This window comes from Olea europaea, chromosome 6 (genome assembly GCF_002742605.1).
Source record: "Olea europaea var. sylvestris chromosome 6, O_europaea_v1, whole genome shotgun sequence".
In the NCBI taxonomy this organism is placed as follows: domain Eukaryota; kingdom Viridiplantae; phylum Streptophyta; class Magnoliopsida; order Lamiales; family Oleaceae; genus Olea; species Olea europaea.
Genome location: NC_036242.1, coordinates 715,458 through 731,374, shown reverse-complemented (window position 1 = coordinate 731,374; position 15,917 = coordinate 715,458). Strand labels below are relative to the sequence as shown.

General features: G+C 36.4%; 2 protein-coding genes across 2 annotated transcripts; both read left to right on the top strand.

The window, feature by feature from the left end:
• Positions 1–2,483: 2,483 nt before the first annotated feature.
• Positions 2,484–3,259, top strand: LOC111395406. The gene has a single exon (XM_023021381.1). It carries the CDS (start codon positions 2,603–2,605, stop codon positions 3,086–3,088), a length of 486 nt encoding a protein of 161 aa, XP_022877149.1. The 5' UTR covers positions 2,484–2,602; the 3' UTR covers positions 3,089–3,259.
• Positions 3,260–6,403: 3,144 nt separating this feature from the next.
• On the top strand, positions 6,404–7,488 carry LOC111396425 (ribosomal L1 domain-containing protein 1-like). Its single transcript, XM_023022861.1, has 3 exons — positions 6,404–6,483; positions 6,525–6,608; positions 6,675–7,488. The coding sequence occupies exons 1-3, from the start codon at positions 6,404–6,406 to the stop codon at positions 7,486–7,488; spliced, it is 978 nt and encodes a 325-aa protein (XP_022878629.1).
• The last annotated feature ends 8,429 nt before the right edge of the window (positions 7,489–15,917 follow it).

Sequence of the window (15,917 nt, the reverse complement as noted above, 5' to 3'; positions counted from 1 at the left end):
ATTTATATCAAATTTTATTCAATAAGTCCCGAAGTTGATGGAAGGATATATTATCCTGCTGAACAGATTATTACCATTGGATATGTTGGCCGAGATTTTCAGATTGAAGTTGGCCGAAATAATAAACCATTGCCAAAAATCAATAAATCGTGGTTAAAATCTCGAAGAGTTTTGGGGATGAAAGTTCTTTACAACATTGCAAAGAACTTATATGATAAAAAATTCAGATGCTTGTGCCAATATGAAGGATGGACACTCCTTACAAATAATGGAAAAGAAAAATCTACCATTTTGAAAGAATATATCCAGAAATTTGATACTCATCAAATTAATGGAAGTCCAACAACAATTCAAGAATCATGCAGATTGAGGGAGTGCCCCACATGTAGACAAAATTGAGAGATTGATGGATGGAAAATAACCTACCACTACCAAAGCATCTGGCCAGCTGCGTATGAAGACAAAGATGGAAAAGCAATAATAGAAAAGCATCTAGACAGCTGCATATGAAGCCAAAGTTGATAATGCAATAATAGAAGAAAAGATGCCACTTTGATGAAAAAGTAAAAAATGCATGTGAAGATGTAGACCCCAGGAGGAAAAGAATAAAGAGGCATGTGAGCCTTTTTTCAAAATTCTGATGTATGCAATGATGTAATAGATCAATAATAGTGAATTTGAGTCATGTATAAATAGAGGTCTTTGAGGAAAGAATGGGCATCTCGAGTTAGAAACCATTCTCTTTCCTTAAACTTTTTTCAAAACCAGTTTTTTTGAAAACCCCTTGTATACAATAGAAACCTTGTATAAATTATAGAAATGAAATTTCAATCTTTTGATATCAGAAAGATATGAGTTTCTAAATTTCCTATCCCATAGATTCTTGATAGATTGAAGAAAATAATTTCTTTCTTACTTTAACAAAGAAAGAATTTTCTTTACTTAAGATCTTTACTCTTAATTCTAAGAAAAGATACAGTGAGGGCAAGAAGTTGAAATAACAGAATTCCCATTGAGGCAAGAGGCCGTTTGAGGGAGCAGTTTGCAGATTCAGAGCCTGAAGGTCACTCAATTCTAAGAATACAGATTTAAGATCAAAAGTAAGGTAAAATTATTGTCTTTGTTAAATTTAGAAAGAATTCTTCTAATATCTTGAAAGAATCGTAGGGAATATTACTTTTCATGTTTACAAAAAACTTATATAACATGTTCAAAAAACTTGCAAGGAATTATCTGAATAATGCCAGGATATACGATTAAAGGATTAGATAATCTGTTAGAAAAACTATTAGAAAAAATAAGAAATATTTTTGCCCAACTAGAGACTATGGATATTTCAACTAAGGAATATGATAATCTTAGCAAATTACATGATAATTATATTACAGATTATGCTAGTTTATTAGATCAAAGAATGTAATTATATATTAAAACTCGAAAGGAGAGAAATAGAGGAATTTAGAACTATCCCAATAAATTAAGGATATCTTGTGCAAAATATGACAAATCCTTTCATTAAGGGTATTATAGACATTTTACCAAAAATGAATAGTAGTAGGTCATTTATAAAAATCTCCCAATGAATTCCATGGAACTAGGAAAATATTCAAACATTTTCCAGCTTCCTTGCCATGTAGACATTTTCCAAGTTTTGGTTCTAGGCCATTGTAGCAAATTTATTTATTTATTTTTGTTGATAATGGAAACAAATTCTAAGAATTATTATAAAAAAATGTTTTCCTTTAATTGATAATTTTCATGTAAAATAAAGTCAAATGAACATCAAAAGATAGGTGATTTTTTTGAATTTTTTTGTTTTGTTTTGTTTTTTTTAGTTGGCAATGGAAACAAACTTCATCTCCAATACGAGTAAATTCTATCTATTTGATCGACAATTTTTATGTAAAACAAAGTCAAACAAATATAAAAAAAAAACTTTTATGTCAACAATTTTCACGTGAAAAATTATACCAATCAAACACAATAATTTACAATTCTTAGAAAAATAATTTCTAGGTAATTCAATTCCCTGAAATTCATTTTCTTTCCATCCAAATTTTATTTTTGCAATCAAATGGACCATTAATATTAAATTGTTGTTGTGAATTTTCATAATAAGTGTTGGATAGTTGCGTAGATTTTAATGTAATTAATCTAGTGGTACATAATGAGGTGTATCTAAGAATGTATACTCCCCTCACATGGGTGTGGGGTCCACTTAAATAAGTATTTTTTTAGTCGGGTGAATCTCACACCACATGTGAGAGAGATGTACACATTTAGGTACATCCCTATGTACCACTAGCGTTACCGTTCCAAGAAAGATCCTAAATGCAACAAAATCATAAGATTGACGATGTCTCGTCAAGATTTAAAGGTTAGGGATGCATTTGAAGAAAATCAAAATAGTAGGGACCTATACTGCAATTTTCTAGTTTTACTATTAACCTTTTATTTTTTATAAATAATTTCGAAGGGCAAATTTTCCTCTTTTTATGTATATGTTCTCCCCAAAACAACGATAAACCCTCGGCGGCTTCGCATAGGCCTGAATCACTTTCGCAGTAATTGGGATTTATCTACTGATATTGGTAACGAGCAGATGAAGATGTCAGCACAGTTGGTCTCGGAAAAGCCGGTGTCTCTGTCGAGAGCTGCGAAGCTCCTCAGCAGATTTGCCTCCGTTGACAACGGCTCTTCCGGCGCCGTCCCCTTGTATCTGCAGCGCACTGCTGACGCTTTCAATCACTTGGTCCAGTTCCACAGCAAGCATAAAAATAACGACCTTCAAAATTACCCTGATATGAAAAGGGTTCAGAAACTGCAAAGAGACTGCGAGAATGGAAACCCTCAAGATAATGCAGAGCCGAGGTTGGATGAAGGAAACAGGAAATATACCAAGATTGGTCAGAGCAGCGACGAAAAGACGTCGGAGATCATCAATTTGGAGAATAAAGTGCCAGAGCAAGAGAAAAAGAAGAATAAGAAGAAGAGGAAGAGTGGAGAAACTGATGGGGGAGACAAGATTGAAGGTGAGAAGAAGGAGAAGAAGAGTAAAAAGAGGAGAACTGAGGTTGCTAACCGTTGATAGCAGTTGGTGGTGGATGGCTTCAGTTATGGTTATACTTGTTGTAATTTTTGAAGGTAATTATGGGCCAATGGATTGAATATTATTGCAATTCAATTTTCTTGGTAACTAGCTCAGTTTGTTGCAAAAAATTATCATCTTCTTAAAGGAATTTAGTTATATTCTCTTCAATGTGTTTTCACAATGACTTGAGCTTGCACCAATTGCCTTATTTTGAAAGTAATGGTTCAATTACGTAGAACTCTAACGTGAGAGGGCAGAGGTGATTAAGAAACAGATAACAAATAATATTTGAATGGGGAGGATCACAATCAAGGACTGGTAGAATTTATTAGTTGGAAAATAAAAAAGAACACCCACTTCTCTTTCATGCCCTTTCACCACAAGCATGCACAAAATTTGCCAAAACCATTCTGGAGGAGCTGTTGATTCAGCAATTTCTAGTCCTCATCGATCTGCCCTATATTGATTTTACTACACCACAATATTTGGAAAAAATGCTTTATGATTTTCCTTGGGTACGATTATTATCATTTTGAGTTTGCTTTTATTGCAATAACGGCCTTAAACTTTTTTTAATGCCACACTATTCTCCCCTGCTGGATGGGAACCTCGATTATTTACATATACCGTTCATATCAATAGGCTAGAGACAACCTGTTTCACTATGTAGAATTATTGTGGGAAATCAGTGCTTATTAGCATTCTATTTTAATGTCTATTTCACTCCTTTGGAATGGTTTTTTGTCAAACAGCTCCAAGGTTGCTTGCTTCAAGAAGATAACTATCTCTATGTTGGATCTTGCAACGTATTAGGCCTTTAAAATAAATTGTTGAAATTATGTGCTTGCAACTCCTCATTCTTGAATTAAGTTTTGGCAAAAGTGTAAATTGCGTCTCTTTTTGTTCATACAACTGATATCCGGAAGTCTTATTCTCTTTTTCTTTTCACTCCATCTCCTGATACTCAATATCTTAGCTATTTACTTCACCCTCTCTCAGCCGCTTCCTTATAGAAGAAAGCTTAGGACAACTGTCCCATGACGAGACGGGGAAATGTAAATTTTTGCCCAAATCATGGACATAAAACCATCTTTTCTTTGCAAAAACATATGAAAGATAAATAAAGGTCACAGATTAATAGGGTTGCCTGGTCCTGATTTAAGTGGGGCAACTTTGGGGAATCATTATAATATTTGTGATTGTTTCATCCCTTTTTCGAATTATCCTCCCTGACAATATGCTTTTCTTTGTGAGGTCACAGTCTGTAGCCTGTACTAATATTATATTAGATCACTCATATTGGTTTCTCTAATTAATACCATTATATGGAAGAAATTATAAATTGCATTTGGAATTAGTATACGTCTTCCTTTCCTTATGAGAGTATACTAAGAGTGACCATCGAATTTTCATCTGATTTTTGTGGTATTGTTGGTAGACCGGTTTTGATGAAATTACATTCTTAAAAAAACAGTTTCATAATTGCTGAATTGATGTTCTACAAGGTTTGTTGCCTGTAGATGGTTAATGCTTTCTCTGTTTGCCAGGTTTAAGGCTAACTTTTTGATTAATTACCTTCACTTGTTTTACATATTCAAAGAATTTTACATCTTCTGGATAATTTTGGATTTTCTAATCCTTCTTTAGCTTTATGAACTACATGAGATCAGTACGGAACTTTTGTGGTGTAGGATCTTCTTAGTAGTCTATTGAGATATTATTAGTTGATTTGTAGTTTTTCTTGTGTTGGATAATATTTACTTTTCTCGTTCAAGGTTCTGATTTTATTGGCAATGAGATATGTGGTCAAGGAATTCACCATCATTTGATTGAAAGTTGTGTAATTTAACATTTTTTTATTATAAATGACTCTTGTGGTCGAGGAATTCACCACCATTGTTGAAACTTTTACAAACTTTGAGACTGTAACCTTCAAGGGTTCACATACTGTGAAATAAAATAATGTTGTATGGGATATAGAATGATTTTCCCCCATTTCATATCTTGCGTCTTTTGTATTCTTGTAATTTATGATTTGTAAATGAATTAAGCATATTTTATTAAAGTTTATCAAGGATTTCTTGATTCTATTTTGAGCTTACTTTTAGATCTTTTTCTCGAGCTTTAAATGTCGTGTAGATTTAACAAAAAGTGACTTATTGCACTTGTACTAGGATTCAAATTTTTTTGTACTTATATTGGGGGTGTTTGAGACACATTATTTTGGTAATAATGCATTCTTGAATAATGTATTGATGGGAAATGTGTGGTTAAAAAATAAGAAATTTTTTTTGATTTGCGTGTAATATTATTTTATTGAAGAATATGTGGTTGAAATGATATCAAATCACTGTTTAAGAATGCATTTTTTTTTAAATAATGTGGTTCAAACAGGTCCATTGTTAAATTCTTACAACAAAAATACACGTTGGATTAGTTTCATTTCATTATCTTCTTGTATAGATCTTTTTGATTGATGACATCTAAGGCTAACGAATTGTCACAACCATAGATCTCTCGAGTTCAATCAGATCTAAGTTTTTCATTTCATGTGGTCGGACAAGGATTGGTAACTCATCTCCATCCTCATCGAACCCTACCTCAATCACACTAATAGAGACTTAAAATAGAGTTGCTCGGCCTTGTCTTTGAATAGATCACATCAATCTTGCAATTGCTGAACCATGCGCATTCCAATGTAAACTCATAACGGTAACAATTATTTGGATTCTGATGTAATATTTTCAAATTTTATGATGAAAAAATTGCAGCAGCTACGGGAGGAGAGGAGATAAGAGAAAATCCTGCAATTTCTTTCCTCTCTTCTGGAATTATTTCAAGTAAAATTAACTGTTTACTTCTTTTTCTCCTGAAAATAAGACATACAAATAAGACAATTTTAATAATAGATAGAATTTCTAGTACTTCCGAAAAATGAAAACTCAACATTCTATACTACTATTTTATTGATTCTGTCCATAGTGACATAAGTATTTAAATTTTTTCCCCTAATCGTGTCTAAATACTTCAAAAGTAATGCCACTATATTTGATGTTGTCGCGAAGTCAAGATTAGAAGGTTATAATTACTACAAAACAAACTGGACAAGTACATAGAGATCGTCGTGGGATCGTGGAGAGAGTCTCAATCGGTCTTCTCTAGGATTCCTTATCATGCCACACATGGAGATTTTTCTATTGATAGATACACCAATTTTGAACACCCGAACCATGATATGAAATAAGTCGATAAAGAAAAAATCTCCTATCTAAAATTAGAAACCCATCGATAAATGCACAGTCCAAATACTTAATGAAGAAAGAACAAAAAAGACTTTCTTTTAATTATGGACTTTCCGGTTGTAGGGTGAAACCAAATCTTCATCAGCGTCGGTCTTCCTCACATTGATGAAGACGAATTCTTTCCTTTGAAGGTTAGAACTAAATTTCTACAAAATCCAAATGTTAGGGATCTCTGCTGCAATTTTACTTGTAGATCAACGTTTTAACTTTGAAGGGTAAATTTGTCTTTTTAATATCCTTTCTCTTAAATGGTTCTCTTCACATTATACCCTAATCCCCAGACGCATCCGGTTCCGGCCTCACTGCGTGATGGCGGCTTCTTCTTCCACAGATAGAATCAACAAAGAAACGACGCGCAAGGCAGTCAATGCCCTCCTGAGATGGAAGAAATTGCAATTACAATCTGATTCACCAAATACTCATAAAGAAGATAATGATGATTTTATATACCTATCGATAACCCTCAAGAAGATTCCACCAAAGAACCTCATCGCGACTCCACACAGAATTCCTCTTCGATACTCTCTTCTGCCGCGCGATTTTTACCTTTTGAACCTCTGTCTCATAGTTGATGGCAAGAAAATCAAGTCAGAACTTGCCCGCCAAAAGCTAAAATCTTTAGACATGCCCATAAAACAAGTTCTGAAATTATCAAAACTGAAATCTGATTATAAATCGTTCGATGCCAAGAAAAAGCTCTTCGACTCATTTGATATGTTCTTCGCTGTTAAAGATGTGGTCCCTTTGCTTCCCGAGGTATTGGGTAAGGTGTTCTATAAGAAGAAGAGAAAGATTCCGATGCCTGTACACTTAAGCGGTGATTGCAATTGGAAAGAGGAGATAGAAAGGGCCTGCACTTCGAGTTTGTTGTGTTTGAGTGGTGGGACTTGCAGTGCGGTCAGAGTTGGGAGGTGGGGTGTTACGGAGAGTAAAGAGATTGTTGAGAATTTGTTTACTGCGATTGATGGGGTACTTGAGATTGTCCCAAAGAAATGGGGTGGGATCAGAGCCCTCCACTTGAAATTTTCGGATTCTTTGGCCCTGCCCATTTACGAACACCGGACTAAACTTGAAGCGGTGGGAAAAGAGAATTGATTTGCAAGAGAAGACTGACGAAAGAAAGGAGAGGATGAGGATAAGAGAAGATAATTTCAAGACAATTGATTTAGTTGCATTTCCTAGCAGATTGATTGTGGCCACTTTTGTTAAGGTTTGAGAAAAGAACTCAATTTTGGTATCATCTTTCTTTAGCAATAGTTAATGAAATACCTAAGATGATGACAGTTTTGATAACCATTATGAATGTTATGCTTCAACATATAAGTAATTCTTGGATTACAATTTTGAAGTTGACATTGCTCTTTGTGCGGATTGTGTTCTAATTACTGTCTTTTCTGATTGAATTTTAATACACGAATGTATTACCTAACAAACTTTTGTAGCTGACCCCTGAAATTTATTATCAGTTTGTGATTTCTTAGTCTTAGAACTCATCTAATTTGGGATAATAATTCCATTTGCATGTCAAATAGCAAACGGGATTAGTAATTACCTTAACCTTTATGGTATGTGGTGAAGTGAGTGCTACCTGGTCACATTCAGTGAGTTGAGAGATGCATTCTTTTTTGGGAACGTATTTCGGCTTCAGATGTACGATAGTATTGCAAGCTAGTTATTATGAGTTCTTATGAATCAAGACTCCAAATGATCGGTGGTTATAAGAAATTCTAGATTATAATTTAGAGTAATTCTAGGATTAAAATTTAGAGTAATTCTAGAGTGAACCAAATTTCACACGTTATGCTATACAACTAGAAGTACATTGCGCTTCATGAAAATCACGTTAACAATCCTACTAAACAAGCATGGAATGACAAATTTTAATTTAGAACAATAGTGGTAAAAGCATTCTTCTATCTCTCTATTCAAGTTTTCTCCAAACAATTATCAAGTTCTAGATTCAATATTGCTTTAGGCAGATTTGATCTGCTACCTACAACTGGCATGAATTATAATATCTACTGTGGGCGTGCAACATGTGATGTTACCATGTCATACTCTCACTGTAGATGNAAGCTGTGTAATGAGGACATCGGATATTTATTTATTTTATTTTATAGTTAAGTTTTATTTATTTTCTTGGACTATTATTTAGATAATTGGACTCGTATGGGCTCGGGCCCAATCTCGTTAGGGCTTGCTTTACTATTTAAACCTATTTTGCATTGTAATTTTTCAATTGATAATTGAATAAAATTATTGGTGGCTTGGAGCGAAAGCTTTCTCTCTTCCCCCATTATTCTTCCCCTTCTATTGATTCTTCTTCTTCTTTCATCCCCTCCCCCCCGATTTTCTTCTTTCTATTACTTGTTCTTCTCATTCTACATTTAATATTTTTATTGATATTGCATCAAATTTGGTATCAGAGACGAATTTTGGGTACTTTCTTTCTTACAATCCAAAATATATTCCTATTTTATTCACAAAATTTGTTGGAACAACACAATTTAAAACGATTTAGCGTAAGAGCAGCAGTTTTCATTCTTTCTGCTTTCTTTGTTGGTTGGAAAAAAAAAAGAGGGTTACTGTTCATCGTCCTGTTCACATATGAAAAAAAAATTTAGCCTTTTTCTGTAGTTTTACTAAAAGAAAAATTCCTGCTGCCGTCTCAATCATTTTGTTGCTCACTCTAAATCAATTTTGTTGTACTTTACCCTACTACCAGCCCAAATATCTACAAATTCTTCTAACCTAACCAATAACCAAGTCCAGTAAGCCATAACCCACGCAAGCCCAAACAACTTAACCATCCATAAATCAAATCCAAACCTACTAAGCCCATTACAAAACTAATACAACCCCCAGCCCAACTTAATTTTTAGCCTAAACTATAATCCATTGGTTCGGAATCCTTCAACCCATTTCAATAATATACCCAAATTCGGCTCATTTACGACATATTAACCTAGTCCATTAACACCAAAAGCCCATATCCATTTAATGCCACCCATATCCAATTTGGCCTCAACGCTAGTGTTCTTCTAGCAGCGTCACTTGCAGATGCCACCCACACCAGCATCCCCCAGCCGTGTCACTCGCTGGCAACCCTAAAAACCCCCGACAACGCTCTTCAATCGGAGTCCAGTCTCCTCACTTCCACTACACCATCTATCGATTTAGCCAAATCAACGCCATCACACCCGTCTTGGCCCCTACCTCCTTCGCCTGTAATAGCCACAAGCCACTGCCACTACTTTGCCGCGCTACTGTCACGACAATCGGATTCGTCCCGTCGGCCACCACTGCCAATCACCACAATATTCATCTCCCGTCACTGTACTCTTCCCCACAAATCAGCCCAATTGTCCATAAGAAATCCTAGCCGCTATCTCCAGCAAAGTCGCTTGCTTCAGTCTTAATTGCAGCAGGCACCACCGGTACCATCACCCATTCCAGCAGCTACTCCATCACATGCTCCACTTGCCACCACCAGTCACAAGCTGCCGCAACCAGCCCCATCCCACTGCCATCTTTCCAAACAACCACCACTATCATCCATAGTCCAGAATTACCTTCTGCAACGTCCAATAACAGCCAACAGCCACTCTCTTCACACGGTTCACCACCACAAAAACAAATACATTGCTGCTTCACGAGGTGCAATTGGAGTAGTTTCAGAAAGTGAAGACATTTGATGTTGGTGCACGGGACACAAGCTGGACTGAAATCCACACGTAACAATTCCGACCAACTGAACTCAGGGAGTCACTACTCTTATCTATTTTTAGTTGACACTATTGCTTTATTTAGAATTGCATCAATTATTTCTTTGTGTTGCTATTATTTTGATAATTTTAGCCTTAAACCTACTTGATCGGAATTCGCGAACTAACTTTCATTGTTCACCCGTTTACCCCATGTGACTAGGCCTATCATTGGTACCTTTGCTTTTTATTTTATTCGCATTAGTATTATTAGCTTGCAAAGATCGGACCTTACGTAATCCCATTTTTAATAAACACAAAAAAATAAAATAAAAATAAAAATAATAAAATTTCAGATTGCTAATCTACTGTTGGCACTCGTTGTTTATTGATCTCTATAGCGCACTTCACTTAGCTAGTGTTACCGTGTATGCAATTGCGTAGTGGTCGTGTTACTGCTTCTAGTGCTAGTACTCTTGCCATGGACCCTTCCCAAATTGAAGCTCTCACCCGACAGTTGGCACAATTACAAAATTAATTAACGGCTGTCCAAACTGAGGTAGACGCTACTCGTGAGGAGAATAAAGCCCTAACCGCTAGGTTGAACACTCTTGATCCAAACCCACATTTGACTGGAGCTGAAAACTCTGAAGCTTCTATTAATAGATCTCATCGTTGTCCACAAGGTGGTCGACACCACGCCAGACATGATCGTAGGGAGGGAAATCAGGCTCGTGGACGAGAGCGGGAATATCACCGTCATGGTACACTATCTCCCCCTCGCCACGAGAAGCGCATCTTTCGAAACATTAAGTTAGATGACCCTACATTTGATGGTTGTCTAGATCCTAGTGTATTCAATCAATGAGTTAGAGATATGGATCGCTTCTTCGCCTGGTATGGAGTCTCTGAAGATCAGAGGGTACAATTTGCCAGTTTGAAATTAACTGGCACTGCGCAACTTTTTTGGGAAAGTGTTGAGGACCTCCTAGAGAGGCGTTATGCTCTCCCTGTTGGGAGTTGGGATGAAATGAAGCGTCGCCTTCAAGAAAAATATTTACCTCAATCTTACAGGGGTAACTTGCTGGATCAATGGAACGCACTTACGCAAGGCAGTCGACCTGTGACCGAATACGTTGCTCAGTTTGATGAGTTCCGAATGAGATGTCAGGTCGTTGAGGATGAGGTCATGACCTTGAGTAGGTTTAGGCAAGACTTAAGGGATGATCTTAGACGTGAGTTTGTCCTTAGAGGCGTCACCACTTTTGACCACGCCTACTCTTTCGTTCGGGATTACGAGTTAGTGACTAGGACACCATATAGAACTCGTAGTGACATCCGCACTGCAACCTCTTCTGCATCCACTCCATCCCCTAAGTTTATTCTAGGACCTTCTTTTTCTAATGCTACCCCTGCATCGGATAGTAAAGGTAAATGTCCTGAGGTTTCAAGGACGTCCTCCGGTTTGGAATGCTTCAACTGTAAGGGTTTTGGTCACATTTCTTCTAAGTGTCATAGCCGAGCCCTAGTTATGGAAGAGCGTGAAGGTATAGTCGACGAGCCACTAGAGGACCAAGTTTACGAGCCTAAGTTAGAAGAGTTTGATCACTTGGAGGATAGTGAAGATACCTTCTTAGGTTGTATTCAAGCTAGTCTCCTTATCCCACATACGCATAGAGTCGGTGTCGTTCGTTGCACTCTTACCTAGCCTAGGGATGTCGATGATTGGCGATGTCATGCCATCTTCCACACTTACATCAAGATTAATAACAAGGGCTGTAAAGTTATCGTGGATAGTGGCAGTTACATTAATGCGGTTTCGATGGCTACTGTATCCTGTTTAGAGTTGAAGTCAGTTCCTCACCCTCAACCATATAGCGTCTCTTGGGTTGATGCCTTCCTATAGCTATCAAGTAGCGTTGATTAGTGCCACGTGATTCCTATAACGTGATTTTATATCGCAAGCGCACGGTGTCAAGATTTGTAGTATATTAAAGAATTGAAAAGTGTCGAACCCACAGGGATTGATATTCGACTTCCACTGAGTACTATAATTGTGTCCGCGTTTACTTTATCTAGACAATCGAGTGTTAAATTAATGCTTAAATACTAAACTAACGTCAATGAATTAAATAGTGCAATAAAAGTGAGGCAATTTCTAAAAACTAAATCAAAATTACGTAATGTCTAGGGAGTGATTTCACCGTATTCTCGACATAATTCTCAATCCCTATAGATATTTCCATCAACTATTTCCCGAATTCATAGGCAAGAATCCTAAATTAATTCTATTTCCCCCTCTCTAGCGTCAAATAGAACCTATCTCTATATTTTAACCCCAATATCTCTATTCCGAATTAAATATATAAAGATTATCACGCACTTGGCTCTCGTTTTACTCTCAAAGATTCGTACTTTCTCTCGAAACCTACAAATCTAGGTTATATTGTTCTTAGATCACGCCTAAATTTCCCTCTCTCGAGCGTCAAATTTAGAACATCGATTCATTCAATTGGTGATCAGGCAACTGAAAGCATTAAACAAGAACAATACAAATCAATTCTGGAAAATTGAATGGAAATACTATAAAGAAATTAAATCATGTTTCAAATATGTTACATCAAACCCTAGATTTAATAGTGTAGTTCATGATTGAGAAGAAAAATACAATAAAATACAAACTAGAGTGCATGTATAAGAGAAAGATAGAAAAAACTCAAGTTGCCGCTCTATTTCTCAATCTCGTTGCTTGATTTCTCAGTTTTCTCCCTTCTTCTTCTCCAAAATCGGGCCGATCTTCTCTCAATTGGTGCCTCTCTTTTTCTTGCCTCTTCAGCCGTCTAACCCCCTTCTCTTGTTCTTCATCTTGGTATTTATATTTTCTAAGAGTCCTCAAGGGTTAGGGTATGATTTTTGGGCCGAAAAGATAATTAAAATTTCGGGTTTTAACGTTTTGGAATTTCGTGCCACGGTGCCCAAGCATGGCGCCACGATTCTCGTGTTAACAGGCGCCCAGGTCTGGTGCCGTGGCGCCCAAGTTTCTGCTCAGTTCTTGTCTTCATTGGGCGCCATGGCGCCCAGGTCTAGCGCCGTGGCGTCTAAGTTTCTGGTTGAATTCATCGCTTTGGGGGCGCCATGGCTCCCCTTTTTCTGCGCCGTGGCGCCAATGCCATTGCTTTGCTTCTCTTCACTTTGTTTTCTATGGCACCCCTTTTTCTGCGCCGTGGCGCCAATGCCACTGCTTTGCTTCTCTTCACTTTGTTTTCTAAGCTTATTTTTCACTCCAATCTTATTCAACACTTGCTTATTCATGCTCCATTTCATTGATCATCATTTTTGCTCATCACCGGATCCCAATAGTGGTATTTTCTCGAGAGTTGTCCAAACTGCAAAACAACACGAACACACACATCAAAACGTTCAAAAATGCTCAAGAACACATCAAAAAACGTGATTTAGAAGCTTTAGTTTAATGAGTGAATTACACTCATCAAACACCCCCAAACTTAGTTCTTTGCTTGTCCTCGAGCAAATACAAAACTAAAGATAATTATTAACGAACACAAAAACACGACTAAGACAGACAAAGTCACTCAAAAGAAACTTTATGTTAGACACCTTACATTTATAGCTCAAGATTAAAAACACAGCGTCAAATTCATGAAGTACTTCAAAACTATAATGCACGCATCAAATCCTTGCTCATTCAATGCAAACGAGTGTGTGTGTGTGTGTGTGGAGAGTTAAGCATAACGCTGTACAATAATAAATTGACCCAATTTCCGACCTTAAAAGTCAAATATTTCCTTGCTTCACTCGTGGAATTCACACACCCCCAAACTTGTTTTTTTTTCTCTTTCCAAGGTGTATTCTAAATTTTTTTTTCAATGCTAATTTCTTACACTGCTCAAGTTTGGTTAGATTTCACTATTACAGTTCAACCTATCAACAGATGAGGATTCTCCTTATTTTTGACTACTTCAACCTCTAGGAATCAACTAAGTTACTAACCTCTTATCAGAGGTTTAATCCTCTAAAACAAGTGTTCGGGGCGTAATCAAAATATGTGATACTTAAATTTTTTTTTTATAGATGTATTCTTTAAACACCCTTTGTGTGGACGTCACTCCCTCAAGCTTTCTAAATGACCTTTGTAACGAGTTTTAGGCCGAAAACTCCCAAATCAGACGATTTTAGGGCACCAGGTTTTAAACTCTTACAGGCTTAATCACTCTAGTCATAAAGGCTACGAAGAGACGATTCACAACGAGATTATTAAAGTTGTCCTCATTGGAATCTTTTTTTATGCAATGATTAGTGCAATGCCCTTTATTAAACACCTATTCTCGAAAATCGACCTCTAACTTAAAGTTTTCACCCAATTTTCATTCTATTAGTCTTAGACAATCCACACAAAAACTAGCACACATGGAATCTACATTTATCTCCAAGTTTTCCTGCAACAGCTTAACCTACCAAACAACCTATATTTGGTTTAAGGGTATAATAATGTTTAAAAGTTGTTTGGGTTTAGCATCTAAGTTCTCTTATTCAACCTATAAACATAGATCAACCTACTCATGTACAACGCTACAATCAACTCACGTGCAAAAATAATTTTCGTTTCGCACGAATAAGCAAAAATCTAACTCACACATATAACTTATCCATAATCCATGAACCAATACATGTTCTTAATATTATACATCATCGCCAGTAAGGCTATCTAACTCACACAAGCATGCAAGACACAAAATGAATTTTTTTTTGTTTTTATTTGACAATGCGCACAAATAAAAATTAAATAAATAAATAATAAAAAAACAAACAAATAATTAAAAAAAACACACAAATCAAAAAATTTGCACACAAATCAGACAAAATCAAAAATTTTGGCAATTAGACAATTTATAATACACATCCCCAAACTTAAACTAAACATTGTCTCCAATGTTAAATTAAAAGAAAAAGAGGAGGAATTCCTTGAATTGTCTGAATTGCCAACGATGATTTGGTGCACTAATGTTGATTTAATGGACGTTTCTTCTAACTTTCCCCCCAAATTTGAGATTTATCCAGGTTCTCCTTGTCAATGTTGTTTGATTGATCTGCGACGTCATGTTCCTGAAAAATCACAATGTAGATATTAAACTCATGGAACAAGTGGTACTTAGCTCAAATATCGATAACCAACTTGATTTTTCAAAAACCTAAGGGACGGGTAGGGTTGATGAATTCCTAAATAACAAGTCTGAAATAAAATAAATTATCCTAAAATTCAAAAACAGAATAAATAAATAAAGATGAAAGCTTGGATTGCCTCTCAAGAAGCGCTTCTTTATAGTCACTAGCTTGACTCAACCAAGGTGTCTACGGTGGATCTTCGGGTGGAGCATCTTTCTTGTTTATGAATTTTACCCTCGGCTTTGCATTCTCCTTCACCGTAGCATAGCCAATAAACTCAGGCGGTTTGAACCTCGATATAGCCGTAGCATGGCTAATAAAATCAGGCGATTTGAACCTCGATGTAGCCTTCAAAACCTCTTTTGGTTTGACAATGTTTGGAGGTTTCAAAGGCCTAGCCACATAGCCTTCTTTTTTGTCAGGTGGATCAGCTTCTTCGGTGAATATGAAATCCACTACTTCTTCGGCTCCCGAGTATTTGCCATCAGTAGATGCATCCCTTACTAAGTAATTGAGAGCCATATATTGTTCTTAAGGGTCATAGAACACTTCATTTTTTTCTCTGTGACCTAAAACTGCTTCAGCCGATTGGGCCATGTTGCAAATGTTGACTTTTTCTTGAAGCTTTTCTACTTG